General features: G+C 33.4%; 2 protein-coding genes across 2 annotated transcripts; both read left to right on the top strand.

Moving 5' to 3' along the window:
• The first annotated feature begins 1,090 nt into the window (after positions 1-1,090).
• Positions 1,091-4,229, top strand: LOC125666972 (uncharacterized). Its single transcript, XM_056158992.1, has 6 exons — positions 1,091-1,112; positions 1,664-1,776; positions 2,182-2,267; positions 2,887-2,978; positions 3,422-3,531; positions 3,890-4,229. The coding sequence occupies exons 1-6, from the start codon at positions 1,091-1,093 to the stop codon at positions 4,217-4,219; spliced, it is 753 nt and encodes a 250-aa protein (XP_056014967.1). The 3' UTR covers positions 4,220-4,229.
• Positions 4,230-6,361: 2,132 nt separating this feature from the next.
• On the top strand, positions 6,362-10,391 carry LOC130053148 (heavy metal-binding protein HIP-like). Its single transcript, XM_056159813.1, has 3 exons — positions 6,362-6,417; positions 9,584-9,747; positions 9,960-10,391. Coding segments are annotated over exons 1-3 (558 nt in total). The 5' UTR covers positions 6,362-6,415; the 3' UTR covers positions 10,352-10,391.
• The last annotated feature ends 16,539 nt before the right edge of the window (positions 10,392-26,930 follow it).

A 26,930-nucleotide genomic window follows, 5' to 3' on the forward strand; every position in this document is an offset into this window, starting at 1 on the left:
ATAAAGAACAAACACTCCAAGAAGAAATCCTCATCTTGTGTTTTCACCTCAACACCAAAAAACTCCACCAGACACAGACCTAGCAGTTCGGTAAATACATGTACTTAGATCTATGTAATGTTTATCAATATTTCCTCTCGCTCAATGGGGGGGGGGGGGGGGGCATGAAGAGAAGCGCCAGACCAATAATCTTACATAATGTTAAAGTCGGCCCCTAAAAATATTATAGTGGGAAGAGTGGTCCAGTAACGGGTAATAATCCTCCTAAGTTTTTAAAGAATTAGAATGAAAATATTCAACGTTATTGTACATACAATGTACCTACACAATTTTATAATTTGGCATCAATATTACCTGTAACTGTTTAAGGTAGCAGCCAAGCTCCACCCTTCTCTGGAAAAATTGTATTAATTTCCACTAATATATGGTGCATTCAGTTAACTGTTTAATTACATGTACATGTATACATGTATACATATCAAAACCAGAAAATATTACATTTTCATTAAACAGCATCATAAAAATACATGAAAACTGTATAAATGACAAAATTATACTGTCAATAGTTTAGAAAAACCTTCTTTATAAATATACTTAAATTGATATAAATACATTGTGGATCAGGGAAGTCAATAGATATTAGCACAGGAGTTATTGGCCCTGACAACACTTTTTTTAGAAATAGATAATTTATTGATAAATTATAGAAAATATTAACTTTTTGGAGCTACCTTAAATACTTTTGCCTTTATGTTGCTAGGTTTCTATTGGAGGGAGATGTATCCCCCCTCTTTAGCCTGGATTTGCAAATTTCAGGATTTTTGATATGCATTGCATACTAAGTGATTCATATTTAATTATATCCTCCAGCTTCCAAGAATGTCGTCCTTTGAGATGGATACATCATATCAGACTGGACAAAAATCAAAACTCTCCCCAGGTGAAGAGGTATGTTGAAATATGAATTAGAAAATAATCCACTTTTTCCCCATCCAGATTGTGAAAAACTAAATATTCTGTTAATATTATACAATTCATTTAATTGTTAGGAATTTTAGGAAACATTTGATTAGTGTAGAACTCTCAGTCAATGAGAGTAAGTGATGCTCTAGGTAAATTAAATCACTTCTTAATTACAAACATCCTTTTGAACAAGATTTTGATAAATAATAACATGCATGTAATACAAGGGGAACCAACATTCTATTTAACTGGAATCATAACAATATATGTTATTATGTGAGGTGGTCAGACCGGGGTTCGATTGCTGATGGCTAGACACCCCAATTGGTAGAGCATCTGACTAGAGATACAGAGGGTCTAGGTTTAAATACCGGCCTGGTCTGTTGCATTTCTCCCATTCTGTTGCATATTAATAGTGAACTGTAATTACCTTCATCTGGTAAATGAACTGTCCTTTATACTTTTTGTTCAGGATGACTTAACATACTTTGTTTTCAGAATAAAAGTACACCAATTGCAATGCCTAGTACAAAATGAGACTGAACCTTGTTTGTTTACAAATATTTCAAGGACAAAGTCCATAGAAAGGTTTTATATAGTGAATGAGGGAATTCTATCCGTACAATAATGTGCATATTCTTTGAATTCTTTTTTATTATTATTATAGGCTATTATGCAGTATTTAATCAAACTGGATAAGAAAATGGACAACTTCAAGATGACTTAAAATCGATGAGGGAAGAACTTGCAGTCAATAAAACAGGAACTAGGAGAGAGGAACAACAGAAACTTTATGTTCCTCCAAAAATTAGAGTATGTATTATGAATTCATACAATAACTGTGTTAATTATGAATTTTTGTAATTCCATGATAATTTAGCCATCAGAAAAGGGTAAATTCATTATCAACTACTTCAAAGTTGTTCTTTTTCCATGCATTATTTCCTTATTACCCCCTTGAAAACTGAGTTTTGGTAGGACTTGAATGATATCACAGAATTAGGTCAAATGGTGCAGAAAGGTGAAATCTCAACTTGGAAATTCAACTCAAAATCCTCAGATTACTGTGCTAGTAATCTACCAGGAAGCAATTTATATCCTCATTATTGACTGATTTGTCAGCATCTTCAATATGCTAAACAATTTGTTGTTTTGTCTCATGATTCAGAAACACCAAACTATTCCTCACTGTATATTATAATATTCTTTATTATGTAGACAGCTGTTCATGATGCATACAAACAGCTTGTGGACGAGGATGGTGCTGTCAGATGGCAAACTAAGCTTGAAGACAATAAACTAAAGTATGTAATTTTAATTCAATTTGATTAATTTTCCAATTCAGGTACTTGTAGAGCTCCACCCTCTTGTGACTTAAAAGCATATAATGGTTTGAAATGAAAAAGCTATTAAATTCCACTAAGATATAGTTTAGTTTGATAAATAACCAAAAGAAAATGCGTTTGTTGTCATCTTTTAAAGATATCAGACAGAAATGGAGGTACATGTCAACATCGGAAAATGGCACATTTTCTTTAAACAGAATAATGAAAATAAAACTTGATAAAATGACAATTTTTTAATGTTAACCATTTCAAAACACTGCTGCTTAGCCTTTATAAATATGTATCTTAGGGGGGGGGGGGGGGGGGGTGCGCGGGAGGAATCTGAATTTCACATTTTGTGTTCGGAATTCTCTTTACACATTAATGTGTTTTGAAGTTTCATTTCGTTTGTTTGTTGTTTTTCATTCAAGTAACAAACACATACTGACTGGTAAATGTTTGTTAAGACCTGGAAATTCCATCAACTCAGCGGTCCACTTGACCAGTGAATTTTTTTTTATTTCAAAAACTTTGTTTAATAAGCTTGAAATTATACCTTTGAGACATTGCAAGATTCATCTAGTTTTTCCAATTTTAGAGCATCTTCTGAAGTGAACAAGGCCACCACACAGTCTATAAAGCAGTTTGTAAAAGGGCTCTATCCTGAAGTCCAGGAAGGATTATTACAAAGTAAGTTATATTTAATTTATTGAATGCATTAGCATACTGCCTTCCTAACTTAAATCAACTGGGATGCTCTGTACGTACATGACCTGTTTTTAATTAAAACAATTTAATGACTTATTATGAGATGGATCACCATTTGTTATCTTCACTTTTTCATTCTGAAGGATGATTGTTAAAAAGTAAACAAGAACAACTGCAACTTTAAAAGAAAGAAAAAAGAAATTTAAAACTCTGAATGAGCAATATGTTGAGAAATGTGTGTGCAATATAAAGTACAAGAATGACCAAAACTCAATCAATATTGTGTCATTGATCATTCTTGTGCTTTATATTGACCTCACATTCTCTTGATAGATCTGACACCATTGGAGCAAGAATGTTTTTGGTATATAAATCCTTTAAGATAGATATATAGACACATAAATGTATATGTTCTATTCTTGTAGCTGCAATTGCCAGATATTTCGAATCAATGGCACAGAGAGAACATAAAGAAAAAACAGGCAAAGTGGAGCAGCACAAAACCAAAATGCTCCACTACAGCAGGAGGAAGAGGGTACGAATTTACATAGTAGTAGTCTTGTGAATTTTCAAGAATCTTTAATGATATGCATGTTTAAGGTGGCTCATTACACCCAGGAATGTTTTCTTAAATCAGTACGAATTGATTTAATCATAAAAGATATGATGATATATAATAAGTATATATACCAAAAAGGCAGAAAATATGCAAATTTGGATAAAAATATGATTTTCAAAACAATTATTTCAACGTAGTGTCATAAAGAGTATAAGCTTTAGTGTAGTGAGCTACCTTAAGAAATGAAAAGGCAATGTTGTTTATATATAATCCTGATTATGTTGTTCAGATATTCCTGATTATGTTGTTTAGATATTCCTAATTATGTTTGCAGAAATTGCAGTGGAGAAAGTCCATGGTGGAAAAAAAAACTGGGTGGGATGAGGCAAAGAAGAGACGTGTCGGTGATGCTCTGGTGCTGTCATATATGTCATCAGAGGATGAGCACAACACCGACGATGAAAGTTTTTTAAAAACCAAACCTCTTCATTGGAGATCAGAGGAATATGTGAAAATATTGGATGATCTTGATTGCAAATATGACAGGTCTATGTCGAAGCGTTCGCGCAAACAAATGATGAAGCGAATTAAAGGTGACATTCCCTCAGCAAGGCAGAAACCGGCCCAGATTGAACCGGGGCATGAATGGGTGTTTGCTCATTGAAGCAATAATAGCTGCCATTTTAGTGTGAAAAGGTTTTGTAAAACTTTTTATTTCTTCATTGAAAATTTGAAATTTTTCAAAACTATTTTAAAATATAACGCCTGAAGATTATGAAATGAAAGCGCTTGCGTTAAAATTTTAACTTTGTATACTGTTTATTTTTATTTCTTTTAATATTTTATACCGGACACTGATTTAAAAAAAAAACAATTTGGATATATATGTTTATATATATATGTGTGTGTGTATGCCTGTTTATATGTGTGGATGTGTTACTTTGTAAATAAAAATGCTACATGTCATATGGCTACCATAAATATCAATTGTGTTTTAAGATTTGTGTTGTTTTCCAACTGAAGGTACATTGAATTGTAAAGCAATTTTTAGGTTTATATATTGGTCATGGATTTCACAAACACTAAGGGAATGTACAAATGAATGTGAAACCCCGTGTATTTCTGTTGAGATGTATTGCTATTGCATGGTATGGACTAGATTTGGATCTTCACGTAAAATTACATGTAATGCTACCTTAGCACCTCGTATAAATGAAATAAAATGAGTGGATTATACGTGAAATTCCACATAAAATGGTAAACTTGGGAGTATAACCAGATTAATTGTAATGAAAAACTGAAATAAAATGAGTGGACTATACGTGAAATTCCACATAAAATCGTAAACTTGGAGTATAACCAGATTAATCGTCATGGAAAACTGAAATAAAATGAGTGGATTATACGTGAAATTTCACATAAAATCGTAAACCTGGAGTATAACCAGAATAATTGTCATGAAAAACTGAAATAAAATGAGTGGATTATACGTGAAATTTCACATAAAATCGTAAACTTGGAGTATAACCAGATTAATTGTCATGAAAAACTGAAATAAAATGAGTGGATTATACGTGAAATTCCAAATAAAATCGTAAACTTGGAGTATAACCAGATTAATCGTCATGGAAAACTGAAATAAAATGAGTGGATTATACGTGAAATTTCCCATAAAATCGTAAACTTGGAGTATAACCAGAATAATTGTCATGAAAAACTGAAATAAAATGAGTGGATTATACGTGAAATTTCACATAAAATCGTAAACTTGGAGTATAAAACGATTGTTTATGTGATATATAATTGACATAAAATTGAAATATAATTTTCATTAAATTTCGGAGTTTACAAAAAATTTTATCCCTAAGGATATTCCAATTAAATATCAAGTATAATGTTGTATTAAATCTGTATTATACGTTTAAATTTGACATTTAATTGGGTAATAACTGGAATATAATTTTGAATTAAATGCAAATTTTCATGCAGTGTAGGCACCTGATCCCACCTCTGGTGTGTCCAGAGGTCCGTGTTTGCCCAACTATCTATTTTGTATTGCTTGTAGGAGTTATGAGATTGATCACTGTTCGTTATCTTCACCTTGCATTCATATCAATTAATTATCCACGTTTCACATATACATTCCATATACCCCATGTCATATATTTGAAATATTCAACATTTTGTAGATATTTGTTTGGCACACATTAAAAAATTCCTTGCCTATGTCAACGCCACTTGATGTATAGTCATGACGTCATCAGTTTATTTCCATATTGATCAGACAAAAATTACACGACAACAGTCTAACATTTCGAATTTCTTTGGATCTTAGTGGTTGCATGGTTTATTTTATGTATAGATAACACTTCTATAAAAAATAAAATCGGAATTTAATATATACTTAGTGATATACTTATTTCAATTATGACGTCACTTTGTTTCGCGGATTTTATTCCAGTAAAGATTTTCATAACCTGCATAACGTACACACGTACTTATAAATATAAAACAATACATCTTCATACATACTGTACAAGTACTTCACGATGGAACTCTTCTGTAATAACATCCCTGAAACATGGCAGTTTAGACTTCAGCACATAGTCATGGAGAAAAGAAAACAAGAAAAAACTGAAGCTGTCCTTTATATTTACATCTACCCGTCTAATTTCCTGTTTGCGTGAAATCATGTATGTTGTATGTGGGATTCAATTACCAATCACTTTACTACTGTTACATTTTAATGGATCCTCAGGAATATATAACAGGGCTACTAAATGTCATGTTAAACAGCATACAGTCATCTCCTGTATTTAGCTACAGTGTAAGACAATTGGCAGAAATATCGCTGTCCAACATGTAAGTATTGCAAATGCTATTTTCTTTGGTTGTTTCCTACATCCATAATATGGTACTGAATTTCAAATATTACCAGTAGTAAATCATTTTGTTGAGCAATTAATTGCGATGCAATTTACACTATATTGATGATATCTGTTTAACAATTGGTGGGCAGGGAATACATTCCATTCCTTTAACATACTGTTTCTTTGAATATCATCAGCTTTTATGCTGGTAGAATTACATAAGTGGACTACCCAGGTTTTGTTTTTCATGATGATACATTACGTATACTACCAGTATATCATGAATAGGACACATTTCCCTGATCTGAATCCTTTTATTAGAAAAAAATATTATACCTGTCAACTCTAAACTTCATGTTTTAAATTTTCATTTTGACGTTCCTTTTTTTAAATACTGAAACAAAACTACCGATATGTAATTTGATTTTCAAATACAACCTATATCATTCAATTAAATACTGTCTGATTTTGTCATACCAGTTGCTATTTATACACTGATTTTGGATTCGGATCGTTCCGTTTGCCTGATCAAATAGTAAGGCTGACAGTGTGGCCGTTAGAAAACCCATATTTACCTCTCGTAGGTTTCTGTCCCTATGCCCGTAATGTTAAGATGTCTGTGTTTACCTTACTTCACGTTTTGTATTCTTTAAAAGATTTGAGATTGATCAATGTTCGTTATCTTCACTTTTCATGATAATGATCACTGTTGGTAATTATCGCTATTTCCTAAAACAATATTTTGGTCCAAGACTATCAATATGCTAGCAAAACTAGAAAAAAAAATCTCTGTAGCAAAAATATAATGAGTTGATACGGAATATCGGAACCAATATTTCGTTTCCTATTCCATCGCAGTTTTGATAGTTAGTATGTCGAGGGAAATCACTTCTTCTGGGTTAACGTGTGCAACTTTTCATTAAACAGGCACATTTTACTATCAAATAAAGTGACTTCAGCCACTTAGCGACGTTTTTGAAAATTGAGGAGCGGAGAGCAAACGGATAGAAGAGATACCATTATATTTGTATGAAAAATATTAGTTAGTAAGAAAAGGAGATTTGCCCAAACCCCAAAATCATAAGGTGGTGTTATTCTTCAGTACATGTACGAGTTCAATACATCGTTTCAACCTTGCATTTCCACTACCATTCACCGCCACTATAATAAATGACCAGCTAATAAATCGATCTTTACATGCAATAATAACAAACGGTGCATGTGATTATAACGCAATAAGTATGTCACATGTCGAGAAAGCAGGGGTGGTGTTTGCAAAAGTGGGGAGGGGGGATACATGGTGCTGCACATTTGTATAAAAAGACGTGAACTAGGGCATTCATTTGCAATATTCAGAAAAATAATCTTACAACTTCAAACGAGGCAGATATTTATATATCACAAAATCATTCGTCTTTCGTCAATAGTTATCACTAAATTTAATACAAGAGTTGCCCAAGTGACGCATAATTTCCGTAACTTCTTTTCCTTAAGAGTTTCATTTTTTTCTAGTTCCGATATCTCGTATTCACACAAAAGGACACCTCGGAACATAATTGCATTACTTAGGTGTTAAATAAAGATAAAACATTTTCTTAAAAAAAGACCATTTATGTCATTTAGCATACCACTTCCATGTTATATGTACATTCTTTTTATGGATCCAAACTTGTTTTGAAATTGCTCATTTTCGGTATGACATATTTCTTCTAAAATTTCAATTATTCAACTGAACGATTACGCCATATGCAAGCTGATAACTAGTTATGGAGTGGAAGACATTGATTCTTCGACAGAATAAATAAACAGTAATGGAAAAAATATAGAATATCATATCAGACAGTTAAAAAGCCACAGCCAATACTTTAGGCGGGAAAACATATATAGGTATTTCTAGACATTTTTAAAGTATATGTAATGGTAAAACGGTAGTTCATATATGTGAAACATAGCAACAAGCCGAAATTTCAAAAACGAAAGCAAGGAATTTTAAGTCGAGGCAACCTTCTGACACACAAATTGATATTTGAGAGGTTTCAGCAGTCTCGTTTAAAGTCAGAATGACTCCGTTTACCTGCTCAAGATATAGGACTCACGGCCGGTTGACAGAGGACAAAGCTGAGGCTCTGGTGAAAAGAACTTCCTTTAGTTCGATTTATGCTCCATAAATTGATCTATCATCACCCTATGTCAAAATGTTGAATACCTTTGACTTACTGTTTAGATGTTTATTGTGTAGAAATATTGATGCTAGCACCTCCGTATGTTTCCTGATTATTGACGAGCATATCAAATTTGAGTACATTTGCTTCACTTATTTATAAAAGATCTTTATTTCCATAGCAAACAAAAACAAACCCTGTCAATTCCCATTGATCATAAATCGTTGTACCTCGATTTGAAAACACAATTGTGCATCGTTCATCCCTTTGTGTTTTGTAAACAGGAAGTCAAAATAGTTGAATAGTGTTCGATATCTTCATTTTTTCATAAACAAAATAGGCATGCTAAACGTTTACACTTATACACACTTGTACTTTTACAAACACGAACGTGAGGATTTTAGAGTGTAGTACATAATCGTATCTTGTTCTTTAATGCTGTCCTTAATAAATATTTCACTCCATGGGTATACCTATTAAAATTCAAAACATTTACACACCTGTTATCGATATAAAATTTTACACAATCTAAGTACTCTGAATGAAGTGGTGTATAAGTAGTCTGTGTTATAAGAACTTATGGAATATCCAACACCTATTTTGGGAGACATGAAATTCCCTATCATTACTTTGTTATAGAGTAGAGATTGTGTCAAAATCAAATTAGATTATTGTATATCTGATTTGATAGCACGATCTAATCTATATTTCCTTATTATTTAATGTTTATTTGCCTGTGTATGCAAAATCAATTTTTTAGCATACTATTATATATTACATGTAAACCAGAACGACGTACCTGCCACATTTGTTGCGTGAAACTCTGTCTGTAGGTTGGTTGTTCTTAGGTAAACTATATACAAGTGTAAATGAGATGTGATTGTACATTACAAGATACATTGTAGATGCGTCAAAGGGATACATAATGCATGCGCCTACCATTTATTTGAATTAATCATAAACAGAATATATCTTATGTCTCAATTCTCTACACAGGGTTCCAATGCTTATGCTTAGGGTGACATTGGTCTTAATGGTTATATTGACTGAACTGTATGCAAAAGAGAACACACATGACTTCATCAGTAAATACAACAAATACAACACCGTTTGTCGAGGAATGGGATACGAAAAAAAAAGTTGCAAAGGAAAATACCATGGTATGCATATGATTATTTTTAGAAGAACAAATATATTCGCATACATCTTTATTACTTATTTCGGTATGGGTTTGTTTGAATTCCTGACTGAAATTTGCATGTAAGCAATCAAAAACGTATTTCTAATTTAATTTAATGAATAATTTTCATTTGAGTCATTCTGTGTCAATCCGTAACTTGGTGTTTACACACTTAAATCTATTTATAAACAGGAGTCATTGCTTTCCATGCTCGAACTTCGACCGCTCTTCAAAATCTCGGTAGCTATGCTGTAGTTGTATTTGGGAAGGTAACTCTAAACTCTGGGTCCGCCTACAACGGTAACACAGGGATATTCACAGCACCAACAGATGGTATCTACTCCTTCACATGGACTATTTTGACGTCGCCTGGGTCAAATTTTTTCACCGAAATTGTCATGAATGGAAATATAGTTGGTTATGATTATGCTAACGGTAAATCTGGCGGTTCTCACCACGAATCTTCCTCAACAACAGCAGTGATTAGAATGAAGAAGAAAGAGAGGGTCTGGATAAGAACACATGGTAAGGAGGGAAGATATGCATACGCAGCCTGGTCGTCATTCTCCGGGTTTCGATTGTAAACATAAATATGTATGGGGAAAATAAAGGAATCACATATTTCTTCATATGTTCTTCCAAGTGAGAAAAAAAATATCTTGCCGTCGCCTTCAATTTTACACTTAGATATATTGACGACGTTCTGTTTATTAACAATAATAACCATCATGTATATGTCAATTTGATTTATCCATTTGAGCTCGAAATGAAAAACATAAGAGAGTCGTCCACTTCTGCTCCATACTTAGATATTTTATTGAAAGTAGATATTAACGACAAACTGAGAACTCAACTGTATGACAAACTGGATGATTTCAGCTTCTCCATCGTCAATTTCCCATATTTATATAGTGATATTCCGTTGTCAACTGCGTATGGTGTTTCTATCTCTCAACTGATTCGATACGCAAAAGCTTGTTCTGCATACGGTCTGTTTTTGAATCGAGGCAAGCTACTAACAAACAAGTTGACGGTACAGGAGTTTCAACAATTTCGATTGAAGTGAGCATTTTGCTAATTCTATATTCCTTCTAACGATCTAGTTCGTCAATACATTCTATCATTGGGTCAAATGCTTTCTGACTTGTTTCATACCGATTGTTAGGTTGTTCTTGGCACACTGATTTTAACTATGGATAACTCCGTTTACTTGATCAGGATATAGGGTTCATGGCAGATGTGACAGGTCAACAGGGGATGTTTTCTCCCCCTAGGCACCTGATCACACCTCTGGTATATCCAGGGGTCCGTGTTTGCCCAACTATCTATTTTTTATTGCTTATAGGGGTTATGACATTGATCAATGTTCGTTATTTCATCCATATAGTGTTGTTGTAAAAGCAAATACCTTGAATGTTTAATATTTGTGCAAGAGCATGCAAAGATAATTGAATGGCTGGAGAAAAACACAAATCTCTGGAACCCTGTTTCAGGAAAATATGAGACAGAAAACCAAGTCGTTTGAAGTATATTATATAAGACTGCAGGAATGTCTGCACCGGAACCAGGTACAGTCCCTGAAACGTTCTACTTTACCATTTATCCGTTCGCTCATCGTGCGTTCACGGTCCCCCATCTTTCATCCCCTCGTGCATTACATGTACATATTCTATACCAGGAATATGTCTCCATACTTGTTTTAAATACCACTTTATTATACATTGTATATAATTACAGTAACTATCTTTCTATGCTTATCTTTGGTTGTACGTCACGCTATGTATATAATGTCTGTATTTTAGAAGGTCCCGAGGAAGAAGAATGCCTTGTATTAATAGGGTACCTTCTCTTCATAAAGTATTATTATTATTACTAATATATTTTATCATTGTTCAAATTTTCATCACCGAAGTGTAAATAGAAAAGGTGCTTGCAAGTTTTAATGTAATAAGCGACCAATTTTAGTAAAAAATGTAAATGTAGAACATTTAAAACGTTTCTTTTAAAATCGCAAATAGCTACAGTGTATACAGGCTACATATAGCTTTTTGAATAAGAAAATTTAAAAAGAATGGAAAAGATATTCATCTCTAAAACACAATAGAGTACGTTCTGGTAAATCCGACAAAACTCATTTCCGTTTTAATCATTTGTTCCTACAGTGAAAAGTAAGTAATAGGAAAATTTTGACGGACATATTTTGAAAGAGAATATTCTCGAGACTAAAACATGGTTTTGTTATGGTTGACAACGCTGAAATTCGCCACGGTCAACGAAATGAAAGGCAAGCTTAAAGGTCTTATGAGACGATTTCTAACAGTGGTATTTTACTTTAAAAACATAAAGATGGGTATGAATGAAGGTCAAATAGCGTTTAATAAATAAAATTTGTCTTTGGATTGATAAGAAATAAAGCTGTAAACTTGTACATCTAATGAATTTGTTACCCGCTTATCGTTCTTGATTCTGTGTGTTCGTGACGTCACAACGACCCATCGATATAAACAACGCAATGAAAGTAGTGTAAGCCTACCATTTTGTTCAACAAAATATCTCACTGCATTTAATGGCTATGGACTAATTTTTGTTTTCTGACGAACTGCCCGATTTTGTGGTTCAACCAAATCAGTTTAAACCAGTCAGGAATGATGCACGGCATTCGAACAACGTTGTTAAACAGAGGATGATATTGAAGAAGTCAGCTGAAATATGGCCACCACTACCCCCTCCTTTTCTGACTTTTTTTCGGGGATAATTTCTCCTCTAAAATGTATGTATTCCTTGTCTATCTCATGCAAATTTCATTTTATGTAATCCTTTCACGATTTTGTAAGCTTTAGAGATTGACCTTCTACCGGTAATAATAAAGCCGGTAGAAAGCCACCCTCTAAATATCACAAAAAAGTGGGAAAGTTACTTAGTCAAACAATTACATAAATCGAAATTGGGATGGTTATACAAGGAATCCACATATTTTGGAGAAATTATCGCTGCAAAACAATAATAACAATCATAATCAGAAGGTGCAAGCGGGGTAGTACTGTCCATACATTAGATGATTGTGGATTTCAAAACCCCATGTCATCAGATACTGATGTTTAACTATCATTTTAAAAAGATTAGAAGTCGTTTGGAAGTCGTTTGAACTTGTGTACATTTCATTTATGAATTATGGTAATAAAATAATCAAATTCTGTAATGGTAATCCCACTTTCCTTTTTATACGATTGATTGAATATTATTTTACGCCTCTCTCGAGAATATTTCACTCATATGGATACGCCACCACTGCCGCAGAAGGGCTGCAAACGTTAGGACTATGCTTGGCATTAATGGCCATTGAGCAGAGAGGGATCTATATCGTTCCACACCTGTTCTGACACAGGACCTCGGTTTTTGCGGTATCATCCAAAGGACCGCCCTTTTCGACAAGCAAAGGGGTATTGAGAACCTATTCTAACCCGGATTCCCAAGGGATACGAATAACCACAATATTGAAATAGCGCTAAAATGTTCTTGTAGGTGTAGGGTAAGCTACCCTAATGTTGCAAATGTATCATGGATGCCATCTGTTGTACTGGAGCACGGTTCTTCGTAGAACAGCAAGTGTTTCCTCGTGTATCCCAATTTACATAATTATGTAAGAATAAAATTCACAAATCGTTGTTTTTAATGGGGGGGGGGGTGTTCTATATTTTTCAATCGTCAGTTATATATAAAAATTGCTTGCATTTAGTTATATAGTAGGTATTTACTTTCTCACTTTACATCCCCGCTATTCAAATATTATTTTAATGGGGATTTTTTTTTTAATAATCATGTTTAGTTATACGATATAGTATACATGTATTTGGAATAACAATTATACTTCCTGAATGATACTTCATGTTTTTCTTTTAGAATTTCAGAAGATTACACACTTTTGGGACACTAGTGTAGCATTACTACACGTATAGGCCTAATAAACATGAAACTATACGAATATCGTTGACTTATAGAGTTTGTAATGTAGATAATAGAATATAATTTTGAGTAGATTTATTCAGAGTTCACAATCATTAATGGAATATGTTTTTGTGATTACAATGATAACCAACTTTTTAATAATGTATATTTCAAGCGTATTTGCTTTAACTAAGCGGTTGACTTTAATTTATATTTTGATTTGTCTCAGTCTTTGGAAAAGAAAAAAAATGAATAGCACAGCGTCTGATTTTAAATTGATATATTTGTGTCCACATTGTTTGGCTACCGACGGATGTACTGAAGTGAACTGTTCATGGCAACAAATCCATCGCGTCGGAGATTTTGTATACTCATATCTTTTTTTCTTCTAAATCTGGTGCACCCTCTACTACAACCTAACACATGGACTACAATTAAATGCAGCACACTGTTCAATTTTCAAAGTTATACATCTAATACTTAGTTATATCATTTTAGTTGTTTACATCACAGTGTGTCATTTTGACGTCATCAGCAAGGGAGATAAGCTGCGATCATCAAAAATCATTTTTTCATATGACCTTTAAATTCGGGGAATTCCGGACAAGCATCGTGTAAATCCGAACACCAGCGGTATGTCATGTAAAAATATTTCTCCCTTATATTAAAAGCTTTAAGGTGAAGGTTTCGGATGGTTAAAACCCTTCATTTTCTTAAATATTTATGAATTATTATTAGTAATTTCCTATGCGATGGGTTAACCGGATCTACCATCCTCTTGTATAACACTAGTTTGAAATTAGACTAAAATTTACTAAGTTGGTATCATTGTAGTTGTTCTTCCTGAAGTTGATTTATTACTTTATCCTTTCTACGGGTTAGGTTTTCTTTTCAATTGACTTTTCCATTGATAAAGAGCTAAGCCGAAATTGATTTTGTCCGAGTTTTGACAGTTTCTATTTTAATGATATATGTTAAATCAATACCAATGTGGATGAATAGTGTGTACAATGAATATAGTATGTATTTTATTTGTTTGTTTGTTTTGTTGTTGTTGCTTTTTGTTTTTGCAAATACATTTCAGCTCACGTTTTAGCACTCTCAGCCGAAAATGTAAATAGAACCTAAATCACAGTGCATTGTGACGTAAAGATACAACTTGGCAACGATTCAAATCACAATCTAGCCAGATTTGTGACGTCATTTTTCACAATTTTACAGCGATTTACATTAGTTTTGGTACAATAACACGCGTTGTTAATAAAACTTAATAAGATAAGATAAAAGTGATTTGAATACAAACTATTCATATATCAATCATATGGAAAGGCAATCTTTAATTTTATCTTTATTTGTTAAATCTTATTAAGAAAGTATCAATTGTATTAGGCCTATGTAGAATATCATTATCATACATGTATGCTGTATGCATATTACAATTTTGAAGATTTTAATATGTCTAAAAGTATGAAAGATAGGGATTGTTTTTGTTGATTTTATTACAGTCCGATATTTGTAAATCTCTTCCCCAGTAGATATTCCCTTTCGTAACGTATCAAAGGTCACATGTAAAAGTTCACGTAAAGCATGTAAGGATCCAGTAAGTGCTCTACCAATCCCCTATATTTGCTTCTCACGAAAATGTTAACAGCTGTGAAGGAGAAACTTCAAACTTACTGTGCGACTACATATGCCAGAAGTGGTGTTAATCAAATGTGGATTCTAAAAAGTTCTAAGAACTTTTAGTAAACTTGAAATCACAGAATTTTTCCCAAATCAATAGCATTAAAATCTATGACTTTTCAACACTATACACGACCATTCCTCACGATAAATTAAAGACTAGACTTTTTGACATCATAGACAGTTGCTTCTTCAACAAAAACGGAAAACGGAAATATTCATATCTAGTGATCAGTCATTCAAAAACTTACTTTGTTAAACACCACTCTGATTTCACGCACAAGTACTCTGAAGTTGAAATAAAAAATATGCTAGAGTTCCTCATTGACAATATCCTCGTGGTCTTTGGTGATCAGGTCTTCCAACAGTCTGTTGGAATTCCCATGGGCACGAATTGTGCTCCTTTGTTAGCTGACCTGTTTTTATATTCATATGAAGCAGAATTTATTCAAAAATTTCTACGTGAGAAGAAAAAATCTCTCACTGTGACCTTCAATTCGACTTTTAGATGACGTTTTGTCTATTAACAATGATAGCTTTCATTCAAATGTCGATTTGATATATCCCTGTGAGCTCGAAATGAAGGACACCATAGAGTCGTCCACTTCTGCTTCATTCTTAGATATTTTATTGAAAGTATACATTAACGACAAACTGACAACTCAACTGTATGACAAACGGGATGATTTCAGCTTCTCCATCGTCAACTTCCCACATTTATGTAGCAATATTCCATTATCACCTGCATATGGTGTTTATATATCTCAACTGATTCGTTATGCAAGAGCTTGTTCTGGGTATAGTCAGTTTTTAAATCGAGGTAAGCTACTGACAAATAAGTTGATGATACAGGGATTTCAACAGTCTCGATTGAAATCAGCATTTCGCAATTTCTATGGTCGTTATAACGATCTAGTTCGTCAATACAACCTCGCATTAGGTCAAATGCTGTCTGACGTGTTTCATACCGATTGTTAAGCCGTTCATGGCACACTGATTTGACTGCGGATAACTCCGTTTACCTGATCAGGATATGGGGCTCACGGCGGGTGTGACCGGTCAACGGGTGATGCTTACTCCTCCTATGCACCTGATCCCACCTCTGGTGTGTCCAGGGGTCCGTGTTTGCCCAATTATCTATTGTGTATTGCTTGTAGGAGTTATGAGATTGATCAATGTTCGTTATCTTCACCTTGCATGTAAACATTAGTATGGGAATACACCAGTAAATGCTGTTCATATCAAATCAAACTTAATTTTAAGATTATCTATTGAAATCTGATCGATTTTTATTGGTTCCAATTCAGTCCTTTCTCCGGTTCGTCCCAGCCTGGCCAGGACCGCAATCGATTGAAATATCATTACACACACTGTAAATTTCAATGAGACTGTTCACCCACTTAGTTACTTATCTAGAAAACCTTTTACATCCCATTGATATAGATAGAACTGTTGTTGGTCGAGAATTATTATCCTTGTCGTATTACAAACAATTTCACATGAGTGTAGTTCATGTAACGAGCGATAATTTTACAGTTATTGTTTTAAATAAAAACACCGAATGAAATTGAAAATCCGAATTACATGTATAATGATCACATAAATTAATAAAAATGTAATTATATTTATTTATCACATAGCTGTACTACACAGAAGGTAACACACTCCTTAAGAGAAGCTGTCAGTAACCATTGAGGAATGTCTTTTAAAAAATAGAAAGTGCAAAAATCACAAATCTGAACGAAACTCTTACACTTTTTTGTGTTTGATGATAGTAAATGTTTAAAAAAGTGAAAATTACTGGAACCATACATCGTGTTTCCATGGCGACGGACCGTACGCACAGTTAAATGATTAGATGTTGAATTTTTAATCTTTCCACACTTATTTCTAATAAAACAATGTACAGTGAATGGAAATTCAAGACAGCACTTGGATTATTGTACCTGTGATTAAAAAAAATGTGTATTGTCTTGCTTATTCTTAAAAATGAACTAAGGTAAAAAAGAGCATTTATGACTTCTTTTCAGACACTATTTTCTCTGAAACGCAGCAGGTCTGACATTGATTATACATGCTGATTTTAAAACAGCTATTTATACTACCAATATAGTAAATAAAAACAGTTAAACAATTACCCCTTTTTGTAAAGCCCCTCAACACTCTACACTAATGCCTGCTATTTTACACAATTATTATCCCCCTTGATGCAAACTCTCTAGAATTAAAGGAAGATATGAATGAATATCACTTAGCAGAGATCATAAAAAATTCTGGATGGTCATTAAGGAATTCATTTAACAGGAAATTTAAAAGGTGGTGTAGAGATTTGCCTATTTTTCTGTGAAATAAATTTTATATGTTAGTTAATAGTGAAGTTAGAATCCATGTAATCATTCCAAATCCATACAAAGTGTCTCAATGACATATAGTAAATTAATAGTAAACACCGGCAAATAAGATTCGAAGTATATCTATTGTAGAACATTTGTTTCTCTTTAAAACAAAACCCAAAGATCCGCCTAACAGAAATATTTAAATCATTTTCTACACTCAATCAGTATCAATGCTGACGTCACACTTTCACCTGATATTGTGTCATTCACTCATACTCAACATGCATTGTGACGCACTTTTTGTGTATTTAAAGTATTTCATTCTCACTGAAATAATTTATCTTCTATCAAATGGTCAATTTAATTTCTATTATAATTGATACCGTATAAGTTTTACATAATGCAATTCGTATTTCAAAATAGTGTATACGCAACGATGTGGTTTGTTGTTCTGGTGAGAAGGGAGAAGGGGGGGGGGTGTATTTTGTTGGTAGCTCCTCTAACAAACATCTCATTCCTGTATATCATTATTTGGCTATGAGTATAGCACACACGTTTTCCAATTACAAATTCTGTAATTCATATATTTTAGACCACATCCATATTTTAAATGTAATAAAACAATACACTTCATGAAAATTTCGATATATATATACTTGAGGCCTACTTATTCCAACATCTTAGATGTATGTATCAAATTGTAGACCCCCCATAGTAAACTTAACGAACCTGGTGATTTTACTTATGTTCTATGACCTTGCTATGTACATTTTCCCATAGTTGATACTTTTTAAGAGTATATTATTCATAAAGTACATTATGTTTATCTACACATGAGTTTGAAAAATAAATTTGTAGGGTTTTGAAAATATAATCTTGTGTTTCATTTAACTTTCCTGAGATTTATATCTATTTCCTGATATTTCTTTATTCTATATCAACTTTGCATATAGAGCTCTTTTCAATTTATCTTCCTGATCATATGGAAGTTATAATTGATAGTAATGCACTGCAAGCATCCATCAAACAAACTTAATTAATATATTTCTCTCTCTCTCTCTCTCTCTCTCTCTCTCTCTCTCTCTCTCTCTCTCTCTCTCTCTCTCTAAACCATGATATATATAAAATACAGCAATATGTATTTTTTTTTGGAAATACACAGGTTGGTTAGTAGATAAAGATATATACATGTTTAAATCAAATTTAAATGCAGTTTAGGTCAACTGATTAAATATGAAGGTCGTTGGTTAATGTTTGTGACCTTGAGGTTGTAGGACAAGGTCATTTACAAGTTTCAATGGAATTTAGCATGTCATTAGAAAGCAATTGATGCGCCCAGAAGGCAAATGTTCTTGACCTAAATTAGATCATTAGCCTAGTAATTAGATAGATTTTCGAAAATGTAGCTGAACATAAAAAAATGGTGTTTTGGTCAGGTCAGTAACAAAAAACTAGAAGTTGTTTAACTGATTTTATTTTTTTTTTTGAATAAAAATCTAACATTTTTTATTTATTTCTATATGAAAGACCTTGCCTGATTGTGTTGCCTTTCTGAAAAACGTTAGGTCAGAAATATATTGTTTTATTGAATTTTTGACTGTATAAAATACAAGGTAAGTTGGTTGCCATGACAACCATTTTTTGCTGAGATATTTAAATTTCTTATTTCAACAAAATTTTATATAAGCCTTTTTCATTTACCTTAAAGTAAAAAAAATATGCATCTTGTTATCTTAATTGTATTTATTGTGGACTTGAAAGAGGTATATTTCACTGTTTTTTCAAGGACTTTGTCCTTGTTAGCATGGTAAAAACAAAGTGATCAATAACTCTGTGTTATTTGAGTTTAAGTGACTCACATATGCGTGTTCGATGATTTTATCAATAACACTGCATAAAATTGTAGAATTTTTCAATAAATATTTTTTTGCAATTTCCAAAAAATTCTCTATGATTACTGACAGCTTCTCTTCATTTATTATTTGTCGTGCATATATGTAATCTTAGTATCAAATGTGTGTAGTGCGAATTTTTTCCCCCGGAAATGTCAGGTTTTAAAATTTCACTATGTGCACTTGGAAGGCGATTGATGAAAGACCTTTTTTATTATTAATCGAAGTATTTCGTTCAACACACACAAATTTCATCCATAATATGTGCGCCTTAAATGTGCACATATAAAAAAGTGACGTCAGTGGCCGAGTGGTTAGGCCGTCAGACCCTCGACCGAAATGTCGTGGGTTCGAGTCCTGGCCGCGGTAGGGCCGGCGTTGTGTACTTGGTAAAGGCACTTTACATGAATGTCCTCACTCCACCCAAGTGTAAAAGGGGTACCTGACTATAGACAGATATTGTTATAATGTTAGTGCTCTAGCGCTTGTAATGGCAGCTTGCATTGTATGCTTCCTATGAGGCTGAGAAAGTTCAAGATTGATATAAGAACTGCCGTGGTAATAATGCATTGTAAAGCGCTTAGAGCAGCATACGCTGGAAAAAGCGTCATATAAAACCAATCAATATTATTATTAATATTACAAAATTATTATTATTATTGACAAATGTAAGTAAAATTTTGAAGTTTTGGTTAAAAAATAGCAATCTGGGTAAATTCGGGAGCGTATTATTTTATTATGTGACGTTTTGTTCCCGCCATTTCCTTTGTATATTTAAAGAGAGTGTGTTGCCACCAAATGACTTCGATTAGTAAAAGTGTGTCATCTTCTTTATTTTTCTTGATTTTACTCATTCAAATTTGTATGCTAAGCGTACCTTCTCCTTTATCGTGAGGAATGGTTGTGTCAAGCGTTAAAAAATCATGTTTTGATGCTCTTGATTTGGAAAAAAAGTTTTGCAAGTTCAAATTTGATATGTATAGAATTGTTTATGATCCATTCAATTTACACAATTCCAAGCATATGTTGTGGCACAGTACTCTTGAATTTGTTCACAGTTGTTAATATTTTCGCGAGGAACAAAGATTGGGCCTGGTGTTTTGTGAATGTTAGCAATCCAGTGTAGGTATGGTAACTAATACCCACCCTTCCCTTTGACTGGGGCGTTAAATGTGTCTAAACCTGATACATTATTTTGAACAAAAAATCGTCTTTTGAAAGGGCAGTTGGACGATAAGTACGATTACGAAAAGTGTAATGAATGGCAAGTTCGTTTAGAATACAGTTGAATAATGAGCCTTCCAAACGAAGATAATGCTGCTACAAAGTTTGTCAGCTGAAACCAGAATGTATTCCTCATGTAACCTATCGATTTTTTTTATCATTTCTGGTTTACTAAACTCTTATGAGGAATAACAAAATGAAAGTTGGATAAATACTATTTTAAAACATCTAATTTTAGAGATCAAGTTTTACGATTTTGATGAAATAGTTTATAGACAAAAGTAAGGCACGGTGTTTTGGACTAAAGTTACAGACTCATGCAACATAACACAATGGTCCAAATTGTTGTTCAATGTACATAAACTGGCAATGACATATGTTAATACCAACCATATTTGATTACCTGTGCAGGATGCGGTGATAATTACATCGGACATGATACATCTTAAGATACCGCATAACAGTTCAAGGACAACTGATCAGATAACCTAAATATCAGTACATCCATGAACACAATAGAAATTGCACCGATAAGATAAATCCAAGCTTAACCGTTTTTGTAATTTTTTTTTTTGTAAAGACACAACAGAAAAAAAAGTGAAACGAAAGAAAAAGTATCTATTCATAAATATAAACCTTGCTTAAATTCTACATATCTAGGTTTGCAAAGTATTTCAAATATTAATTTATCCGCGCTTTCTCTGTGCATGCAAATTCTTCGTACTGCAGATTAAAAATATATATAATTCTAATGAATAGTTGCCCGTACAAAATAAGAAGCGCCTCAGTTATGAAAATATGGAAACTTCAATACATGACAACAAACAATCCGTAAAACGACATATTGCAGGTTTCCAAAGTACATATAAGCATATTGAATTTGTCTTACTTATGAAAATAGTAATTGATTCTAATAGTTAGTTCGCTGGAACATTTCTATAAATCGTCGCAATACGGATTTAAATCTAAGCCCCGACTTTGAAAAAAGATTCCATAAATTAGTTAGGTAGCCACGTGCTACATTGACATCACATGCAACCTTCTTTGATCAGCTGATTGTGAAAGTGGTATAACTATCTTTAAAACGCAACTTTTATTCCTTATCATTTACCATATACATCAATTATTTATAATCCATAAATGCATCGAGTGAAGCGATTGATGAAGGAATTGTGAACAGATATTTACATGGGTCGCTGTCTCGACATTGTTTGGTAGGGTTATACCTTCAAACATCTGTAATTTATATTGTTTTCAAATATACTGTGCGATTTTTGTTTTTGGATTAGAAAAAGTATGATCTATGTTATATCGTATTTATGTAAAACTTATACGGTACCAATTTTGATGCACCAGATGCACATTTCGACAAATAATGTCTCTTCAGTGATGTTTAACCGAAATCTTTGAAATCTGAAATAACAATAAACTTGTAAGAACTATTTTAAGAGAAAACGGAGTGCCAAAAATGGAGCCAAATTCGTCTAAGGATAAGACCTATGCATGAGGGAGATACTCCTTAATTTTGAAATGATTTCCTAAATCAAATATACATCCGTATTTTCAAGTTTTTAACGAAGTATTTAGCCACTGCATCCTTCAGATAATGTCCACCCCAGACACTGCTGTGATAGGCTCCTGGTTGGAATGTCTGTGTACTGCACCAGTGTAGCCCTGATACGAGCACCTATAAATAGTTTACATCAAAAAAATTATGAATAGTTTAAATTTGTTTTTTAAATATCTATAAATAGTTTTCATTACAACGTCACACCTTTGGAAATTTCATTTAAGCAGAAAAATGATAAATACAAAAATATCGAAATTCTCATTAGAAATCACAATACTTTTTTACCATTGCGATCTACATTTTGTTAGAAATTGAAATCATTACATGTACATTATCTTGTTCTTAATGTTGTGAGTTCATTTATTTTCCTAAATTTGACACCACTATAATTTAAAAGTTAGGAATTACAATATATTATTATTGATGAATGCAAGTTGAACTATTTTTTATCCCTAAAATTTGTCAATCCATCACATGATGCAAGGTGAAGATAACAAACAGTGATCAATCTCATAACTCCTACAAGCAATACAAAATAGATAGTTGGGCAAACACGGACCCCTGGACACACCAGAGGTGGGATCAGGTGCCTAGGAGGAGTAAGCATCCCCTGTTGACCGGATATGATATGAACTGGGAGCAAAATCAGATGTAACAAGGTCAGATTTTGATGTTTATTTTGTGAACATAATCTATATACTGTAGTTCTGCTTAGTTTCTACACACCAACTTCCTGGCAGTTTTATTGGGTCTCTATCCAACCACTTTGAGGAAAACTACACGAGCAAAAGCTATTGTTTTGTGGGAAGTTACTCGTGCCAACAAAATTACCCGGGTCATTTCCTCAGACCTTCTTTCGAAAAGTCGAGATAGAGAAAAAAAAACCGCAGTACACATCCTTAAGCGGAAAAATATCCACCCTAATGCAATGTTATCCCTAAACGGTTGATATGATAACTGGCGTGTTCGTCAATTAAATCGAATTCGTTCATAAAATGTCTATCAGCCTGTGTTTAAGCATTCCCGCTCAAAGTCGCATTTGACCTCACACACAGTGGCGCGTAAAATATCGAAAGTAAATATACATATTCCTGCTGCAGGTCTTAAATATCGTCGTTTATATAGGGCTCACGGCGAGTGTGAACGGTCAACAGGGGATGCTTACTTCCACCTTTGGTGTGTCCAGGGGTCCGTGTTTGCCCAACTATCTATTTTGTACTGCTTGTAGGAGTTATGAGATTGATCACCGTTCGTTATCTTCACCTTTCAAGCTCACAATATACGAAAAATATAGCATTAAAACACATTTAAAGTGATTTTTGAAGTGCAAAGTATTGATTTGGCTATAATGTTTTAAGATCATGTGGTAGGTTAAGATTTAACAGACTTCTTCGTATCATAACAAAATTAATTTCCAAATAAACATAATTAAATCCATCTTCATACATCTTTCATCAATACCTCACAATGGGGCTCTTCTATTATTACATTCCTTAAGCGTTACGGTTTAGTATGTAACATATAATCGAATCATGAAAAAAAAATTAGAAGAAAATTTGAATACCTTTTGTATGTACATCTAGATAGTTTAATTTCAAGACTGCGTGAGATGGTCGACACAGTATGTATATTACATGTTGGATTCAATTACCAATCACTTTACTAATGGTACATTTTAATGAATCTCCAAGAATATATAAAAGGGACTACTAAAATATTAAGCAGCACGCAGTCATATTCTGTATCTATCTATATTGCAAGGTGATAGACAGAAATATCGGTGATCAACATGTAAGTATTGCAAACACTATTTTCTATCGTCTTTTCCTCTATCTATAAAATGAAAGGTGAAGATAACGAACAGTGATCAATCTCATAACCCCTATGAGAAACACAAATCTGAGAGTTGGGTAAACATGGACCCCTGGATATACCAGAGGTGGTATCAGGTGCGTAAGAGGAGACAGCATCCCCCTGCCAACCGGCCACACCCACCATGAGCCCTATATCTTGATCATGTAAACGGAGTTATCCTTAGTCAAAATCAGTGTGCCAAGAACGGCCTGCATCCACTAGAGGTAACTCTATTTATGATCGGCAATGCACAATTGGTGGGTAGAAAAACATTGCAACACGTATATATTTTATAAACGAACTGCTCGTTTGGATATTACCAGCTGTTATATACATCAACTCATTCATAATTAAAGATGTAGATTACCCAGGGTATGAATTCAGGGTGATACAATACGTGCATATCTTACCAATAGAGAATGAATAAGATTAATTTCACTCATCTGTATAATTTTATTTGAGAAAAATATAATACTTGGTAAAACGAAACAAAAATTACGTTTTTATCGTCCTGTGGATTTATTTACTGAAACAATATTACTGATGTGAATATCCATTTACAAATCAACCTGTCTTTAAATCGAATACTTTCTAGCTTTTTATACCAGGTGTTCTTTATATATATTGATTTTGAGTGCTGATTGTTTCGTTCGCTTGAACAGGAAACGTGAACGGTCGAAAGAGGATGGTTACTCTTCCCCAGTTCCTGTCCCCATCTACAGTCAACCAAGACCATTAAATTCAGGTGTCTCACACGGAAATAAAAATGGGGGTAAATACGAGCTATTACACTGAAACAAAATAATCTCAATGCTGATTGTATTATATAGGATACGTATTTCTTTTTGAAAACTGTCGGTAACTTAATTGAGCGATGGTATCATACGCCAGCTGATGGCTAACTATGAAGTGGAAACGGATGTGAAAACATCAATTTTTTTTAAAACAAATCACTATATAAAGATAATTGATCAATTTACGGAGCAAAATAGAAAACTAAAACTGTTTTTACTGACGTTGTCAACTTCTTGGTAGTTGAATGACACGTGCTATGTAAACATATATATGACCCCTGCCTTGTTTTTGAAAATGAGAACCTTATGTGTCGCAAATAAAATGGTGAAGATAACGAACAGTGATCAATCCCATAACTCCTACATGTATAAGGCATAAACAATCGTACAGAGTTGGGAAACATGGGCACCTAGATATACCAGAGGTGGGATCAATTGTCTAGGAGGAGTAAACATCCGATGTCGACCGGTCATACCCACCGTGAGTCCCATATCTTGATCGATTAAACAGGGTAATACGTAAGTAAAATTAATGTGCCAAGAACAGCCGAACAATTAGAAAGCAGTTTATTCAACAACGGGTTGCAATGGCAAACTATATCGTTATAACAATGTTTGCGAACTGCTGACTTTAAAGGAAACTGTTGAAACCCATGTTGTCCGTAGCTTACCTCGATTCAAAGCTATGTATTTGGCAAATTTGCGTTATTGTTTGGAATTTACTTTTGTTGCTTTCTTTTAATGAAAGGTGAAAATAACGAACAGTGTATCCATGTATCTATTTCTATCATGATATTTATCAAATACCTAAATATGCCTTCTCCCCACAACATTTGAGTCTATGCCCCTTTAACGTGTCTAATATAATATTTTGAATTTTTCCCATACTCTTATCTATTTTGCTGAAGAACCAGTGTCGTATCTTGTTTCATGGTCATGACCGAGCAGATGAAATTCCCATCCATTCGTTCCACTCTATATTTAGACATTTTGTATTGCATTATGAATTCATTTTATGAGTTATGAGATTGATCACTGTTCAATGTCCTCACCTTTTAAAAAAACCAGCGTGTTTACAATGACGATTTTAGGAGCTAGATTGTAAGTAAATACAAAGTGTAAAAACATTCCTATACCAAAAAAAACTGTCAATTTCCATTGATAAAACAATCGACGTCTTTGCAAAACAAAACGATGCACTATATATCACTGTGTGTTTATAAACAGGAACATAAGGTAGTTCGTATTTACAAATTGTGTCATTTTTGTAAGCATACTTTAGATGAAAGAGGCTTTGACACCATAATTGGTTACAAACTGATAATTAAAGTTCCCTTTCTCAAGACAAAGCCATTCAAAATCACGTTTCAGTTTGAAACACATTTGATATCCCAGTCATGGAGCGACTGAATTTAAGTTACCGTGCCTATACAAGATTCAAACATTTCACAAAACGGGTTCAGTTGATTTCCCACCATGTCTTATTCTCACCAAAATATTAAATGCACAAGACGGGCGTGTAGCTGGTTAACGTTTATGATAACTATTTCTTACCAGCCGGTCTCAACTCTAAGTGTCGGGGTGTTTCATAGGATCTGTGATCTCCCCACTCTCAACTGGGTGTGCTTTGTGAGATTTACACATTTGTCTCTAATGTTCACGTTTGCCTTACTCTTAAGTTTACATTCTTTTAGGAATTTATAAGTAGAATTTGTTTACAAACTTCTGTGTGAGAAGTTTAAATTTCTTGCTATGGCTTTCAATGTTACATTTACAAGATATCAAAGACGTATTATATATTAACAATAACAAATTTTACTCATGGGTGTGTTCGATATATCCCTGTGAACTCGATATAAAAACAA

Source organism: Ostrea edulis, chromosome 3 (assembly GCF_947568905.1).
Source record: "Ostrea edulis chromosome 3, xbOstEdul1.1, whole genome shotgun sequence".
Taxonomy (NCBI): Eukaryota; Metazoa; Mollusca; class Bivalvia; order Ostreida; family Ostreidae; genus Ostrea; species Ostrea edulis.

Bases quoted from the DNA above. Each gene is read 5' to 3' on its own strand.
- LOC125666972 (XM_056158992.1), top strand. From the start codon at position 1,091: ATGAGAGTAAGTGATGCTCTAG. The intron at 2,268-2,886 runs GTATGTAATTTT...TTCCAATTTTAG, and splicing joins CTTGAAGACAATAAACTAAA to AGCATCTTCTGAAGTGAACA. The intron at 3,532-3,889 runs GTACGAATTTAC...TTATGTTTGCAG, and splicing joins ACTACAGCAGGAGGAAGAGG to AAATTGCAGTGGAGAAAGTC.
- LOC130053148 (XM_056159813.1), top strand. The intron at 9,748-9,959 runs GTATGCATATGA...ATTTATAAACAG, and splicing joins TTGCAAAGGAAAATACCATG to GAGTCATTGCTTTCCATGCT.